The sequence below is a fragment of the Tyto alba genome, unplaced genomic scaffold, assembly GCF_018691265.1.
Source record: "Tyto alba isolate M040663 unplaced genomic scaffold, T.alba_DEE_v4.0 Super-Scaffold_14, whole genome shotgun sequence".
Taxonomy (NCBI): Eukaryota; Metazoa; Chordata; class Aves; order Strigiformes; family Tytonidae; genus Tyto; species Tyto alba.
Window position 1 is genome coordinate 59,625,529 of NW_024881276.1, and position 17,449 is coordinate 59,642,977.

At 41.2% G+C, this 17,449-nt stretch overlaps 1 protein-coding gene and 1 long non-coding RNA gene across 3 annotated transcripts in view; one reads left to right on the plus strand and one right to left on the minus strand.

The window, feature by feature from the left end:
- Positions 1 to 7,054: 7,054 nt before the first annotated feature.
- LOC116962312 lies at positions 7,055 to 11,740 on the minus strand. Its single transcript, XR_004407511.2, has 2 exons — positions 11,618 to 11,740; positions 7,055 to 11,250 (listed from the first exon to the last, which is right to left on the minus strand). It is a non-coding gene; the product is annotated as an uncharacterized LOC116962312 (long non-coding RNA).
- The window catches only part of WARS2 (tryptophanyl tRNA synthetase 2, mitochondrial), a 50,051-nt gene continuing 44,141 nt past the window's right edge, over positions 11,540 to 17,449 (plus strand). Inside the window, exon 1 of one of the 2 annotated variants that reach the window (XM_042788789.1) lies at positions 11,540 to 11,621. In XM_042788789.1, the coding sequence (XP_042644723.1) occupies positions 11,568 to 11,621 (54 nt within the window). In that variant the 5' untranslated portion in view covers positions 11,540 to 11,567. The remainder of the gene's footprint in view (positions 11,622 to 17,449) is intronic. The other variant, XM_032995652.2, reaches the window with a different exon arrangement.

A 17,449-nucleotide genomic window follows, 5' to 3' on the forward strand; every position in this document is an offset into this window, starting at 1 on the left:
GACACAGATAAAACCAGAGCAGTACAGCAGGGTGCCCAATACAAATTAACCAGGGGATCATTAAAGTCTTCAAGCTATCAGCCTAGGAACTCGCCTTCCTCTCCTTCTCCTGCCAGGAGCCCATTGACCTTGCCAAGCCCCACAGCCGCTCTCCTTCAAGCCCTTGCCCCCACCACCATGGCACACCTTGGTCTCTACCTCAGGTGGGCAGTTGCTATGCAGGTCATATGGAAAATAGGCTGGAGAACAACAGGAAACCATAATTTCTCGTGCTAAAGAAAGGAGTGACCAGAAGTGAACGAGCAGAAAACTTCTGTTCCTGATTCCTGTGACACTATGGTCAGGGCAAGCTCTAGCCCAGATTTTATGAGCCTTAGCATCAGAGTTGAGGACTAATTAAAAAGTCAAATTGCCTTCTCCCCAGAAAAGCTGGAAGAGAAGGTGCTTTTTCTGGCCAGGGTGAGGTGATTTGAAAGGCACATTGATAGAGGAGCCAGCAGTTCTGCTGCTTTTGTGGTACCTGTTTTGTGGAAAAACAAATTACTTCAGCTTCCAATGCTGTCAATCTGGAAGCCCCTCATCACCACCAAATTAATAAAAACATCTTTAAAATGTGAATAAAAACCATGTAAAAAGCGCTAAGTAGCCAGCAGTCTAGTGCTTGAAGCCCAAGATTGGATGGTAGAGAGGGGAGCAGGGGGTCTCTTTCTCACCTAGGTAATGATTATATGAGCCCCATAAGGACATAGTTAAATCAAGTATTAAGAAGACTGCACTTAAGAGGGGAAAATATGTCAATCACACTTTGCCTTTGACAAAAGGAAATTCCTTGAAACTGAGAATGGGGAGAGAGCGGGAGGGAGAGTGTCTCGTCATGTGGGTGGCCAGGAAACTGGAGGCCAGAAAAGTACGAGAGAGAGAAAGAGTAAGAGACGGGGGGGGGGGGAAAAAACCCACCAGACTGAATTCTAATCCAAATGCTGTGAGGCGTTCACACCAAGCCTTGTGAGAATATTAACAAGGTTACAGGAGAGGGGCCTTTAGCCTCGGGAATTATTAGTGAATATGGAATTATATTTGCGCAAACACAACCAGATGCAAGCAGCTAAATGCTCTGCAGATGTGAAAGGAGACAGAGTGTGTTCCAAATGGGCAGCAGCTTCGTGTGTTTTAACCCTCCACCGTGGTGCCTGGTTGCCTGTATGAGGGCTGCTTTTCTGAAGTGGCAATGGGATGGTAGGGACAGGGTCTGCTTTTTTTAGCAGAAATTCAAACACGAGTACGCTTCAGGGATTATTCTTCCCCAGAGTCATTAGCATTTCCCAGCTGACTGACTATCACGCTGAAGAATACATCCTGACTACATGCTTTTATCTCTCTGTGCCTTAGATTAATTTCCCGCAAGTTTTCATTTTGCTTCCATTTTGCCATGTCTTTTTCTAAAATCACCCCGTCCTCAGATTTCCCTGGTTTTCCTCATTGTTTGCTCTCTCTGGTTGCACTGTCTAACTCCATCGTGGCCTGAGCACTTAGCCCATATGCATGACATCGCAGGCTGTTTCCATTAGAATGAGAAATTGATTACAAGAGCCAGGTATTTCTTTGAAGTAATCCTGTTTTACTACAAACAAAGTCCCGCTTCTTGAAATACAGTAAGATTGAACAAAAATGCATTGCTTTGCTCATGATTGCAGATCTGCTTGCAGTCAGGGCTCTGCTCAAAAGGCTTCTTCCCTTGGCTCTCTTTCAAAGCCATTGTGTATTCACTTCATTTCTTGTACCATGATTTTTGGGTTTGCTCCCTGCCCGTTTCCTCCCGCTCTACACTGTTTCATTCACTCTAATCAATCCTCTGATCCTGCATTCAATGTTTACTTTGGGCAGAAGGCTCCATTGTTTAAGTTATTACTAAACACGGGGTATTCTCTCTTTTAGGCAGTGTGGAAGGCAGCGAGTGCACCTAGCACCCTGAGTGGGATGTATGGATGATTCAGAACCAAAAATCTGCCTCTCAGCTCCCAAACTCACATTATTAGGTGCGTAATACCCGTAACTCAGTGTTTCTGTTGAGAATGCAGCTTCATCATTCTAGATGAAACACTATTTCCAAATTACAGTCCCTACTCTGAAGAGGAGAGAGCATATACTGGATCTTTAAAGACAAACTTTATCAATTTCAATACAAAGCCACTGAAATGGCTGTATGTGTAATTATAAAGATTTTTGGTGTCACTCTGTGGCGCAGTTAAGACTTCTGCTCAAGAGGAAATTTTCTGCTATGAAGAATAATGGCAGCAAATGACTGCTCATACAATAGAATTGTAAATGTAAAAGTATGTAGATCTGGAGGCTTATGTATGTGGGATTTTAACAGATTACAGTTTGACTTGGGTAAGTATGCTAATTGTGATTTTAATTACCTGAATGGTTGGAATTCCTATTAAGTAAGATCTCGCCCATTTATTTCCTTGAATCACAATGCTTGTTTTCAAAAACAATCGCAACATTCCTACAGTATAGCTTGTGCAACATTATTGATGATGTATGCCCTCAAATTTCATAATCTTTTAAAATATTTTCTATTGCTGAATGTGTGTTTTAGAGGCAATTAAAGACTGTAGAGTCAGGGCAGAATTTTCAAACTCAGGCATGCTTTATTGATTATTCTTTACTCTCAATGAAAAACACAGTGTATTCTCCTTAACAGCACAATATGTACACTTTGATTACAAAACAAATTCTCTGGTAATTTCAAAGATGTATTGGAATACATTAATTTGCTTACAGATTAAAATTTGGGCATTTAAAACAATGGACCACCCATCTTTGTCTCCTATCTTCATAAAAAGAATACAGACTTTAGTGACCCAAGAGTATATGAGGCAGGAGGATGCCCAGTGAAAAGGGAGGATGGAAAAATATCACATCTTCATAGATGAAACACTTATTATTCTGTGACAAAAAATTGTTTCTTATTAAAACTGTCAAAAAAGAATTTTGTTCTCTTAGTATTTAAGAGGGAGTCAAGGCATCAGTGGGAGAGCAGCAAAAAGCACTTCAATCTCCCCTACAAAACTGGGTAAAAGCTCTGCTAGCTCCCACATAATTGGAACTCATTGTAACCTTGCACGAAGACTTTATTTCACTTGCTTCCTGTTATTAAGCTGGTTTTGTTTGGGTATTTTCCCTCCTGCATGTAATCTTGTTTTCCCTCAGGCAGGGTCCCGAGGCTTCTTGGTGGACCATCGCCTCCCCTCAACAAGGTTGCTGCTCCGCAGTGCTCTGGACAGGCTAGGAGTGGTGGCAGGCCTCAGCTGGTGGCCACGTTGAGGAGGCTTTTCCCCATTGTTCCCAATGGGGTCTGTGTTTTATGATGCCTCACAGTATAGGCAGCCACCACTCCTCGAGGGCAACGGCAGTTTCTGTTTCATGGAGAACAATGGATGATGGTGGTCAGTCCAAAAGGGAACAATTCTGCATGGGGGGAAACCCAACAACGACAACAACATCAACAACCACAAAACAACTTCTAGTTACAAAAAATAACAGCAAGGATGGCCATGCATATGAAGCATCTGGGAGGAAAGCACCTATTGTGCCCGATGCTCCTTACAGACAAGGTGGGAGGCAGCGTGTTCATTTTCTGCACTGAAGGAGAAGCCAGGAGCACCCTCCCTGGAGGAGTGATGGAGAGGAAAGTGGATGTGTGTAGACAGCTGGCTCCAGGCTTGTCAGCAATGTGGGAAAAACCATATTTTGCTGCCCAAAGGAGAAGCGACAGGGTCACTTCTGCCACGAGGTAGGTGAGAATCTGAGGCAGAGGGCGCAGGGCAAAGCTGCGAAGAGCTGATCAGCCGCTGCTGCCATCATCAAGAGGCCAGAAGAACTGGAGACACGGACCAATGCTGCTTGGCGGTGCCACCCTCCTGCCCAGCCAGAGCTGGTGCCCATGCAGCCCCCTCGCTCCCTCCGCAGTGGTGGTCAGCCTGGATCCCTGGGTCTGTGGCGCAGGAAAAGCAGGTGGCACAGCCAGGAGGTTTTGCTGTCAACCCCAGCCAACGTGATGCTCTAATCAGCTGGTCACTCTGCTTGAATTAAGTGCCAGTTTGGCAGGATTGTGCGAGCCTGGAGGATTTCATACATTCACAGGATAAAGCTGGGCAAACAAGGGGGTCGTGTATGAATAATAATTAATGATGGGAGGTGACAAATCAGCAGGAATTTGGAGTGCAGAAAGCAAAGGGTGCTACAGTCCATTTCAGCAACTTTTCATTGCTCTTATGAAACAAAGCAGCTGCAAACCCAGTCAAAGTATCCCATAAACCATAGGTGTTCTGCATTCCCTGGATGGGATCACAATAGTCAAAGCATAGCCATAAGTGGTAAAACAAAAAAACTAACATTGCAGATCTTTATCTGGGAGTGCTATTTAATATTATATTAACACACTTGAGTGATTTTTTTTTTAGAGATAATTATAACAACTCTGCATTTTATGGACTTCAATCTTTCTGGTATCCAGAAATACACTTGGCTGTGCAATATCTACATTTTTGTATAGTGTTTATTTTGGTACTTTGTGACAGTCTTATTTTTTAAAATAACATAAAATAATCAGTGAAGTGTATATTGGACTGTACATTAAATGTATGTTAAATCACTGCCAGTTCAACAGGTGTTAAGCCCCTGATCTTGTTTTAGCAATTGGTATTTTTATTAACCACATAGAAGAAAATATGAAAGCACTGCTAGTAAGGTTTGCAGTTGATGCAGAGCTTGGTGGAATGATAAACAGTATTGAGAAAGAGCCAGTTATACACAGCTGGGGTGTTTGGTAGGAAGGGGAACTCATTCAAGCAATGTGTCTGAACACACATAAATGGAGAAGGTCACACACCTGGAAACAAAAACCCCACGTCACTCTTACAAGTGGGGGGACTGTGGAAACCACTGACACTGAAGTTGGTAGACAGAGATGAGATAGGAAGAATGTGAGCTCTCAGTGCGGTGCAGCAGCTAGCACTATTCTCAGATATATAAATGTTATTTATTGCTCTATCAATCTGTGCATCATCTGCAAGCTTTCTTAACAACACTACCTTTGTTTTTTTTTTTTTTTTAGCAGATGGTTGAGTAGAAGCAGACAAATGATCATGAGAATAGCAATAGTATTGTGGCACGTTTTGGTGCTTACCCTGAATGGAAGAGCGTGCAAAACTGAAAAGATTAAGGAGCCACAACTGTAATTTACAATGTGTAAAGCCTACTTTATCATAGTTTCGAAAAAAACCAATCCATGACATTTAAGGAAAAAACAAAACAAAACAAAAATATTCCTTGATTATAAGGGGAGATTTCTGAAAGTAAAACACGTTTTAGCTTAAAAGAAAATTAGGTTATACAATCTAAAATTACGAAGTGAAATTGGACTAATTTAGGTTGGAAATAGGGAATATTTTTTAGGAACAGGAACAATTTATAAAAATAAATTCTAGGTTTTACATCAATGACTTTTAAAAAGTGTCTGGTGCCTAATGACCCCTGATTTAAATGAGAATTAGGCAAGCAGATCTCTCTGTCCCCTACTCTCATATCTTTAAGATCCTCATGCCAACAGGCAGGCTGAGGGATTCACTTCATTGTTCTCTTCTGAGATCCCTGGACAGACATGTAAGTCATGGGCAAATGTTCACACTGTAATATATCCTCTTGAGAAAGTGAGAGATGTCATACTAATTGCCATTTTAAAAAAGCAGCTGTGAGGTTCTCTTACTAAACTGAACAACCAGAGTTACAAAGCAGAGGTTCAGACTCTGTGAATTCCTACCTATTCCTAAATTTTCCAACTCTTTTTGCTTATGAGATTTTCCCTAACAGACAATTTCTTCATTTTGCCACGCTTGTTCAAAACTCTTAAGTTTTCTTCACTTTTCTATTAACTCCAGTAGAATTATTTGCAGTCTTAAGAATCTTCAATATGTTCACAGGTATGGAAATACCACCATCAGTTGCATATACCTGAAGGAAGCCTGGCAGATGGGGGAAATGATTAGGGAAGAGAAGACCACTCTCACTAATAACATTGCCCAAAGCAGAACTATATTCCATGGATTGTTACTTGGATGCATGCTCCCACTTCAGAAAGGAAGAATTGCTCTTGCACACCAGCAAAAGCCTCCTCAGTGCCCAAGACAATTATCAATGAAGAACCAGTCCAGATGATGATTTTTCAAACTGTTTCCCAGGTTTGTTCCAATTTTGCATACAACTTAACAGATCTTTGGGTACAATGGAACGATGCGGTACATGAATCCAATGAAATATATTTGGGTGATATTTGCATAGATACATATTAGTAAATTGAAGTTTTAAAAGCAGGGCATTTATGTAGGAGATAGGAAGGTCTCAGGGCAGCATCCAAACCAAAAAATTTCCTTCTTTCCAGAGCTAAATTCCTGTAATAATACCAGTAAGTATGAGAAAGTACTTTGTACCTGGCCCCCAGTGCTTCTTAGAACATCTTTTCTCTCCGTTTCCAGTCCTTTAAAATCAGACAGATATGGATGATATGTCAACACTAATTTTTTGCTTTGTGAAGTCGGTTGACACAGCCATTTTTTTCTGTCTGTGGATTTCGTTTAACTTACTGAGGGTATGTCCATTCACCATTTCTACTGACAGTCCCTGAGAACACTTCTCTGGACAGCAGTATTTGCATATAAAACTGAATTTCAGACAAAAAAGACAGGAGTTATTAAAAGCCTTGCTTATGTTACACCCAAAAATATATTAAGCATTTCACAGATACAAAATAAGATAGCTCTCTGCTGGGAACAATGATCGAAGGTCTCCTTAGACACCCAGACTGGATTCACCACCGGAAATAATAGCAGAATTGGGTTTTCTATTTACTGTAGTAAGGCAACCTTGTCTATAAACTCCTTATTGCTGCAAACCAAAGGTGTGTGTCTGGGGAGGGCAAGCTTTTCCCCTTGATGTTCCAGGACATGGAAATACAATCCTTTTTCAGACACAGATGTTTGCAATAGAAAACTTTCACTCCACTCTCTTCTGTTTTTAATCTGCTCATGACAGGAAACACAGATTCAAAATGAATGTAAAGAACACAGTCACCATAACTGATGATAATACAAAATAACATGTAGGAAAGATTTATTTTTCCCAACATATTATAAGGGAGAAAAGGTTTACAGATTTCAGAAGAACCTAGGTGTTTTTATTTCTCAGTGGCTACCAGTACAGTGTTTTTCCATGAACCTCACAGAATATAGTTCTCTGTAATGCTGTGATAGTATCAACAGTTTCAGCATACAAAAGATAATACAACACTTCATGCTCTCTGCCAGGTCTTCAGCGCTTTCAAATGACTACCCTGCCAAAGCTCCACTGGACAGATGTATAAAAATGGTCAAAGACTCTTCTATAGCATGTGTAAAATGTAAAATGAAACAGGTAAAAGCAATTGAGTCACCCTCTTCAGCCAGTCTTGTTGCTAAACTCTAGGCTCTCAAGAATTTCAAAGATGTGCTTTTAAACTATGCCAACCTACATATCTGAAGTGAAGTTCTTTATGTATGACAGTGACTCCTTCCTGGGCTTTTTGGTTGCCTGTTCCAACTTCTCCTCTTACTCTGTTCTTCAGATCCCGCTCTACCTGGTCTCCCTTCTCTAGTTTGCGTAAATCCCCTTTCCTTGCCCTTTCATTCAAGGTAGCACCTCGCTAATGACATCCTTCTCTTAAAAAACAATGGGAGTCAAAATATTTACATGGCAATTTCTGCAAATTCATTTATCGCACCGTGTGTCATACACTCTGATCTGTTTTGTATGTTTAGACTCTGAGCTATTTGGAGCAGCGGCTGTCACCTGGTGTGTGCATGAGCAATGCATAGCACAAAGGGATCCTATTTTAGACAGTACATGAGCAATACTGTGGCAAACAATAAAAACAAGTGTAATTATAATTATCCCTCCCCCAAGCTACATTAAAAAACATGATCAAACACTCAGAAACCAAGAAATGACAGCATCAACTCTGTGATGTGATTTTAATTCATTTCCCTCTTCTTCTGTCTAAATATCATGATGCTGTCTCTAGCTGTATTGTAGCATACTATTTTTTCTGCAAGGGTCTTGCTTCACTGGCTATTGTTTATTTTTATAAATACCTTTTTATTCCAAATGGTGTCCTAAAACTTTCTTACCATAGGATTTTCTGTCATAATCCCTCAATAGAGTAGAAAACTACTATTTCCTTCTTATTCATTAGTCTCTGCTATTTTTATCAGAGAATGTGAGTGATTCAATAGCATTAGTGAAATTATTTTGACAGTTCTGACTTGAATAGCTGTTACTCTATTTTAAAGATGGGACCTAAAGCACAAATAGAGTGAGCATAAAGCATAAATCTTACATGTTAAATTAATAGGCATAGGTTCTAATATTTTAGGCTGTTTCATGTTTTTAGCATATGGTATATTAGAAACAAACACAGCAGCAAAAAGTTAGCTTTTAGCTAGGAGAGCACAGAATTTCTTCTAATTTTTCAAGTGAGGAACACAAAATATTTTAGTACACGTGATTTTTGATAGTGGCAAGAAGTAAAGCCAGGTTTTCAAAATTTATTCAGCTTCTTTAACTATTCTTCCTCTTTACAGTCTTCTGCCAACAATCAAACAACTTCTAATCTCTATGTTAAATAAGACAAGGAGGAGGAGGCTGTGTAAAAACTCTCTACACATCCCTAATTCCCAGGACACCATTCACATTGCAGACCAACTAAGGCTGGGTCCTGTGTAACGCACTGCCTCTTCAAGGCTTCATGAAAAGTTCTGTGGCCTGCAGTCCAGCTACGGAGGTCTTTCTACCTGGAAAAAAAAGAATCACAGACTTTCTGTTCTGCTCCTAACACTGTCCTGCAGTTTCACTAATTGCTTATTTGAGCATATGCCCAAGTCTTCTCTTAAATAATTTTACAGCTATTGTCTATAGTTTTTTCCTTGATTTTTCAGTATCTCCTTTCAAGCATGGAAACCCAAAGTGGACTTACTATTTATTGACTGTCACCCCAGTACTAAAAAATCACTTAATTGACCATTTCAGCATCAGGACTGCAGTAGCAAGGAAGAGTTGCTGGTCAAACACAAACTTCAGACCTTTTGCAGAATCACCGTGCCCCAGGAAATACACTCGTCTGAAAGATATGGTCTGGAACTCTGATTTCTAAGTCAACAGTGTTTGGCAGTATTAAAAACAGAGATTTGCACTAGTCATATTTCGACTGAGTTCTGGTTCACGTTCACCCATTACTGGTATTTTCCTAATTTGGGCTCAGCAGCAGATTTGACACATCTAAACAGTCTTGAATGGACTTACAATGTTTATTGGGGTAATATGGGTAGGGGAAAAGTGTCTAGGAATCATACACGAGAAAGGTCAGAAGAGTTTCAGCAGCAGCAGCAGTAGATTTCAAATGACAATAAATATGAGCAGTGAATCTTTTTCCTCCCCTAACTTGGCCATCTCTCAGGATGCAAGCCATCTCATCCTTTCTGGAATTCTCAAGCCAACCTCTTCCTCTTCTCACCCACCTTGCACATTCACACCACTCTCCCTCTCTGTCTGCACCAAGAATATCCTATGCTTATTCTTCTGCCTATGATATATTTGTCATAGTAGTGCACACTTCTCATGTTAAAGAGCTACTGTAAATATTGAATTTTTCCTTTTTGTTTAGCTTGAGTTTGGGTTCAATGAAGACTTCGAAGTAATAACTCAGGCTCAGTTCTGGTGAAAGAAAAAAACCTAACTTTAATTCAAGCTTTCACTTTGGTTTCAATTTTATTTTAAAACATGCTTTGTTTTAATACATTCCTATTATCAGAATCCTTGGTAATTACATACTAGAAAAGAACTTGGTTTTAAATTCTTTACAACTGAAATACTGTCTTAACATTTCCTTATCACATTATCTCAATTTTCTTTGCAACTTTTCGAAGCTAATGTTCCATTTGCCTAATTCAGCATCCCACTCTTCAGCATGTTAGTTTAAGACAGCTTTATCTGCTCCAGTTATTCTCCAGTGGAGAACAGTTCTAGTTGGGAGAGAGAAGCTAAGGCATCTGGGCATCCCTCCCACCATCAGGGTTGTCATCTGATGCTCCACTCAAAGCACATCTTCAGTCTCACACTAGTGAGCCATTTTTGGCCTTAGAGCCAGAAAACCTTAAAAAATATCACCTGGACTTTTCAATTTTTCAACTTCTTCTTCCCTGATGTCTCCTACTATTCAACAAGCTTGTGATTTTTGCCTAATTATATTCCTAAAAATGGCTGACACAGTTTTGCTGAAATGTAACACTGAATAAAGATGTCAGAGATGAACATTGCACATAGAAATTTGCAGCTCAAATTATGAATAATATGTATAGCGTTGATGCAAATGATGAAAAAAATTCTGAGTTCAAGTTAAAGTTCTTATTGACTTTACAAAGCACATTTTTTATGAGTTGTATTATAGTAGAACCTGGGGAACTAAATGAAGATGAGGATTCAATGTACTAAGCACTGTACATACACAGTTTTAAAATTTAAAAATTGTTATTAATGCATCAAAGTGCAAAACAGTTATATAAACTTAGTGGTTTTAGCTATGAAAATGATTGCAGTTAGGAACATTTTATGGTAGTATCTTCAGTGTTTGGACCAGTCAGGCTCAGTGCTCAGTTGGCCACTGGAAATAATCACCCATACAACGTGTAGTGCCGCTGATAAGAGGCCTAGAAGTGCACCATTTTTCCCGATTGCTGGTTTGTTTCCCCAAATCCTGCTGTAGCAGATCCCCACAGTCACTGTCCCAGGTATTTCCAGCCCTGCAGTTCACAGCACCTGAACGTTGGCAACAAGCATTTTGTGGGTTCCCAGCCTGGGAACTGAACTGTGTAATGAAGTGGGGAGAAGGCTGCCACGCTTCCCAAAAGAGACGTCACGAAGGGCTGACGTTCAACACCTTCAGAGGAGCACTGACTTTAGATAAGCATGACGAGTAAAGAGGATTGAGGTGGGCGGAATCGGGCATCTTCAAGTAGGGGCCAGGCTGCGGATCTCGCGGTGGAAACGCTGCCGCGGGCACGGCCGGGCGGCCTGAGGGGAGCCGGGGTCGGGGAGACCTCAGAGGCTGTACAGGGCCTGGCGGGACACACTGCTGGGAAGGACAGTTTCAACAGCAACCTGCGCAGGAGGCAGGACCCATGGGGGAGAAGGAGAAAAAAAAAAAAACAAAAAAAAAAAAACACGGGCGAAGCAGAGTGCAGCTGCCCCCGCCCCAGGTTCCCCTCACACCGTCCCCTCGCGCTCCCACCACCCCCCGCGGCGCTCAGCTTCCACGTGACCGCCCCCCTCCCGGCGCCCACTCCCTCCAGCTACGACGCCGCGACCTCGCATGCGCGCCGGAAACAGCGCTGCTCAGCGCATGCGCTGACCCGCTCGGGCTTCTGCCTTGTTTCCCTCCCACCGCCCCCCCACCGCCACCCCTCCTCGCCTTTGCCATGGCGACACCGAGTGGCCTGATCCGGGCCCTGCACCGCAGAACCCTCACCCAGGTAACCGGCCTGGGACACTTCTTCCATCCCGCGAGGACGCGGGGGGATCCCCTCCCGGTTCCTCCGGTCGGGCCGGCCCCACCGCCATCCCGCTGGCCGTGCGGCGGCCCGGCTCCGCGCATGCGCGATGGGGCGGCCGGGGGCGCGGGGCGGGGGCGCGGGCGCAGGCGCAGGGCGGGGCCGCGCGCCGCGCGCGCCTGCCGCCCCTCACAGCGCTCTGGCCTCGGGCCTCTCCTGTCCCCCTTCTCAGCTAGTTGGCTCCGGTGCTTCTCAGTCGCAGGGGCTTTTACACCGCGGGGGGCACGGGGTTTAGGGGCACGGGGTGGAGAAAGGCCTAAGCCAGCAAGTGAGGTGTGGGGGCGCAGCGGCTGCTTCTGGTCGGTGTCTTGGTGGTCATTCCAGCGCTGAGGTACCGCTGGACGTTATTCAGCGTTCGTCTTTACCTAGAGCATTGTCTTCCGACTTGAAATGTACCTACGGGAGACAAACTCCTCTCTTCTCCAGCAGGAAAAAAACCGTGTGGGTGTCTGAATGTTAGAGTCAGCCCTCAGCCTTCGTACTTACACAACTTCGGTGGGATGTAGTAGTGGTTGAATTTGCTTAATGCGTTTGGGGTTTTCATTGGAAAATCATAAGGAACAGGAACTTGCCTTCCCCGCACCTCCCCCCCACCCCTGTTTTTCTAAAAAATTGAAACGAGAGCAATTGATTGCATTGATCATGTTTGGCAATCAGACAAGTCAGGTAGGAATACATTCAGTGAGCATATGTTTGTAGGCAACCTTCATAAGGTTTTCTGCCTATAATTGATTTGCCTTGCCAATCTTAATTTTTATGCAGTTTACAGTCTTACCTTTAAAATGAGTGGAACAATCTGATTACAATAATACTAACGTTGCATCATTTTAGTGAACATTTGTTTCCCTTAGCTGGACAATTGGCTTTTTCATGAAAGCCATGCTAGCGTTTGTATTATCCAAATCCTGAATGGTATGCTCTGTTTCTATGGTGGAACAAGTTATCCAGAATGGGTGTAAGGGTAGATGTGTCTCATGTTTGTGAGGAGAAATAGGGTAAGTAGAAGATCAAAGATGGCTTTCAGTTTCTTGGTGTTAGCTGTTCTATCTGTGATGTTGCAGCAACTGAATTCTGTTACCCCCAACCATGGAGTTGTTATTCTGAAAATTTCAAGCTAAAACATACACTAATACACAAAAAGTCGGTGTATGTAGTGGTGAGTCTGAGTAAATTACAAGTTGCGGGAATGTTTGAGTTATTTCAGAACTAGGATTTTTAAGGTTATACTTAAGAATAGGCATATTTCAGTTACTTATCAAGACAGCTAATAGCACTCAGATTACCTCGATTCTGCCCTTTCTACTGAGGAGGTAGAGTGAGAGGGAAAGAGGGACAATTAGTTATCCCGCATGAAAGTTTCATAACCTGTATTTTACTTAGTAACTATGTTGCCTATGAGGTGATACTATGAAACAGATGTAAGTTTTCCACTTTTTGTTTCAGAATTCGTTTGTGTATAAGACCACTTTGAGTTTTAACCATACAGAAGACATAAAGAGTCTTGATATGGCATACTCAATAAGCTTTTTGGGTGTTTCCACTCCTTTAGGTACTTTGATTTCATTTCACTTATGTGCGCATAAATCTTCCTAGGTTTTTAACATGTAAAATTTGAAGTTACACTGTCTCTGTAATACATTTGCCTTTGCCAAAGCAAACAACATGCAGATCTTGCAAAGATGCCTCAAACCACTCTTTCTTTATTTTTACAACAAGAACTGCAAAATTCCTTGAAAAATATTGAAAAGGTTTGAATATGCTTATATTTCCAGCTACTCAGGGTGGCTCTCTGGGACACTTAGCAGGTACCCTCCCCTGCCTTCATTCCTCTAGCAAAGGATTCTGGTTTGTCCTGCATGATAGAGAAATCTGCTATGAGTGAACTTGGTTCTGTTATATCTTAATATTTATTCTGACATGAACTCTTTTGCCACCTCTGAGTCACCTGGTTGCTGTTACCTCATGTCCTTTAGATGTGATAGGTGTGGGAATGTACTTCCTCTCTATTATTCTTTAAATGTTTTAATTTAAAAAACCAAGAAGCCCAAAGTTAATGTTGGTTATGTAACTTCATACCACCCACCCCCAAATAAGAGTAGTAATTTATTTCTCTGATTTTAAATTTGCAAGTCCAATATGCTGTTGGCTTTTGTCACTTTCCTCTCTCACTTTAAGTGCCCTCTTATGTCTATCTGGAAAGAATTGCACTGGAATTGAAGTGGTACTTCAGTGCTGCTTCAAAAGAATTGAAGAAAAAGGCTGGCTTCCTAATTTATGCTGTTCCTGTTGCCAGACTGGACTTCAGAGTAGTTCAACAATTATGGCAGACAGCTTGGAACAGATCATGTATTTGCTGTGTGCTAATGAGGATTATTCAGATTTCAAGCTGGAAATGTGTTTGTCTTCAACCTTGAGCAGTATATATCTGCTGGCACCCTTAGTGTTTTGATGTTTAAGCATTTGATAATGCAGTCATAGTTATTAGAAGATGTAGTTTCTGTGGTTTCAGCTTTGTTTCACTGTAGTTCATGGTTCATTGTTATGCTGGGTTTATCATGCTGTGGAAAAATTCCACTATACTTTTTGTTGTACATATTTCTAGTACACAACTAGAATATGTGGACATAATATATGTAGTTAAGAAGAAAGTAACATTTTATTGGAGACTTTATTTATATTTTGGGTATCTTGACTTCTAAAAGCTAATTTTCAGATTCCTTGATTTAATGTTCTTCAGTGATCTCTAAGCCAAGGTTATAGAAAGTCATTTCATCAAGTCTGTTTCTTTGATAAGACACTCTTAAAAATGGCAACTAACTGGTACTCCAGGGGGGTACTGATACAATTCTCATATATCCAACTATGGCATCACCTGTTAGTAGGAAAATTTAATCTAAGGTGAGTCAGTCAGCTGTTGGTGTATGACCTGATAAAATATGAATTGGGTTTAGTCCTGTCAGCAAACCTCTAGAAGTTGTTGCTATCAATGTAAGTGTTCAGTTGTATCTTAAATGGTACTAAATCAGGCCTCACATTGTGTCAGGCAGTGAATTTTGTGGCTGTTACATCAGTATCTTCAACTGATAACCTCTCTAGTCTCACTGTTGCAAAGCCAAATTATTTAAGATCAGAAGTGGCCAGTGGTCAAATTCCAGCCTGTGTAGGCTTTCTTTTCTCCAATTCCGACCTTCATTCCTAACTGTAACAGCTGCTGATAAAAAAAGTTTAAGTAAATGAATGAAGTAAAGATGGGGACTGTTTGTGATTAGGGAAGAAAATCTTATCTGTCAGCAGTACTACAAATGCCAGTGACTAACTGTGGAGCATTTCTGTACTGGTGTGAACTCAAGCTCTTTGACAGGGTATCTCTTTTTCTCCTTTGTACCCCATAATGAACTTCTAATTTGTTCAGAGAAGAGCTTAGTCAGTGTTGCACATATTCCCTTCAGACTCTCTCATCCACATAGCTCCTACTATGTAGCACGTCTGAGACATACTAGAAGGTAGTTTGCTACCTTCACTGTTACCCTGGTGAAGTACAAAAATTATGGGGTCTTGCTTTTGATTATAGAGTCTCGTGTGTCACTAGATGTAGTCTCCCAGCTGGAGGCCTACTTTTAGATGTTATTTACCTTTAAGAAAATGTCAGGAGTCTTTGGCACCATTTTTCTTTTCTAGTAGCAAAGTAATTATCACTATTACAGTTACTGTAAGTTACTGTACTTTTCTTCCTGAGATCATCTTTTAAAGAAAACATGAACCTTTCATTTTGCTGCCTTTTTTTTGTACCCTGGTCTTCCCTCTTTGATAGGTAAGCCTTCCCTGGCCTTCACACATGGTCTATTACAATGGCTGTATTGTTGCTAAGCTGTATATTTTGATGTCCTATAATCTTCATCTCTTGTCAACTCTCACAGGAGTGGTACACTGGCAAGTGAATTCTCTTTTAGCTTTATGTGACACAGAACCATATCTTCCAGATGCAAGAGTTGGTATTTTTTAACACAAAATACTTTCCTCTTTGGTGCTGGAATTTGGTAATATTTTTTCTGGCATTCAGAGTTGGATTTGTTGTAATGAGACTCAGGACAGTGACTCTAGTAGGCATGGTTCGGGTCACACAAAGAGAAGATTGATCTGAGTCCCCTAGTCCCAAGGATGCTGCTTTGACCTCTCAGTGAGTACTGCACAGGAAATATCTCTGGTGAATGTTTAGTCAGGACCACTGCAAGTACGAGACCTCAAATCCAAGGAATCTTAGCCAACATTTTGGTATGTCAGCAACTCATTTAAGAATGTTCCTGTTTCTTTACCTGAGTTAATATCTGAAAAAATACTGCAAGATAGATGGATCCCTGTAGGTAGTTTCTCTAGCTTGCTTTACAGTTTGTGACCAAAGGTGGTGCTAAAATCAAGATGCTTTTACTGCATCGTCCTCTACTGTGACAGCCTAATGGGTCTCAAGGCCAAAGTTAGACTAATCTGGCATGCTTTGCTCTTAGCAAATCCCTGATTGCCTTTTTTCCCCCCTCTAGTTATCTTCTAGGGAACTGCAAAAGATTTTTTTTTTTTCACTGAGAATTGATGTGAAGCAGACAACCTCCCAGACTGCTCCTCTTTTCCTGTATTTTTGGAGACAGAAATGACATTTGTCCTTTTTTGGTCTTCTGATACTTTGCTAGGCCCCTGTGAACCTCTCATTCTGGCCAGTATTCTCTGTACTTTAAGAAGAGATCTTCAGACTGGTTGGCTCTGGTGAAATTTGATTAATTTTTTGAAGAAGTATTGTTCTTTCTGTATTCAGGCCACCTGATCACTCCATTGTTACTGTGCTAGTCATGTTAATGGCTGGTCATGCTTCATATTTTTTAATGAAAATGGCTGAGAAAAAGACAGTTAGATAAAAATTGAAGGGTTGTTTTGGAGGAGACAACTAAAATGCTTCTTCCCAGATTGCGAATTTAATCATGAACATTTTTAGCTATAGTTACCACGTGGGTTCTGGAGAAAGGAAGTAACTGAAATTACCCGGCCCTAATCCTTAAGGATTTCAAAGATTATAGTTAAAACTATAATGGGAGAGAGAGTTCCATTTTTTAGTATCATTCAGATATGTTATGAATGAAATGCAAACAATATTAAAGCATGCATGTTTCCATTCTGAATTTATTGCTGTCACACAGGGGTCACTTTGTTAACCATTAATGAAATGAGTCCCCAGATTTATGTAACAAGCTGCAGACATACACAGGTTACTGCAGTGGGTCATCTTCAGAACGTCTGTGTAGGCAGTTGCATGCTGAGATTGATGCATGAGCAGACAGTTTTTTACATGCCTGCTTTGGATTTATGCTTGTGACAGTCCTCACTGTAGTGTCTCTTTCTTCTAGAGAGCATGAAGGTTGGAGGCAGCAAAGTACTTTTGACTGAGAAAGCAAGCTGGAAATGCAAATACCTGTTAGACAGCAAAGAGCCATGCTGTTTTCTGGTGTCCAGTATGGGGTTGTTCAGTATGTTGTAATCTACAGGACCTTTAGGAAAGATCTAAGTGACTTGAGAAATGTTTCCCAAATACGAGTAGCCTCTATGTGGATTCATGTGTAGAAGTTGGTATCTTAATTTTTTTTATTTCCTGTTTTCCTGAATTTTAACTTTTTTGACTACTGTTGTTGGGCACGGATACTAGAAGTTATTTAGTTACCCAACTCCTCCTGAAATCAGCTGGATTTAGCAACATGTTCTTGGATTAA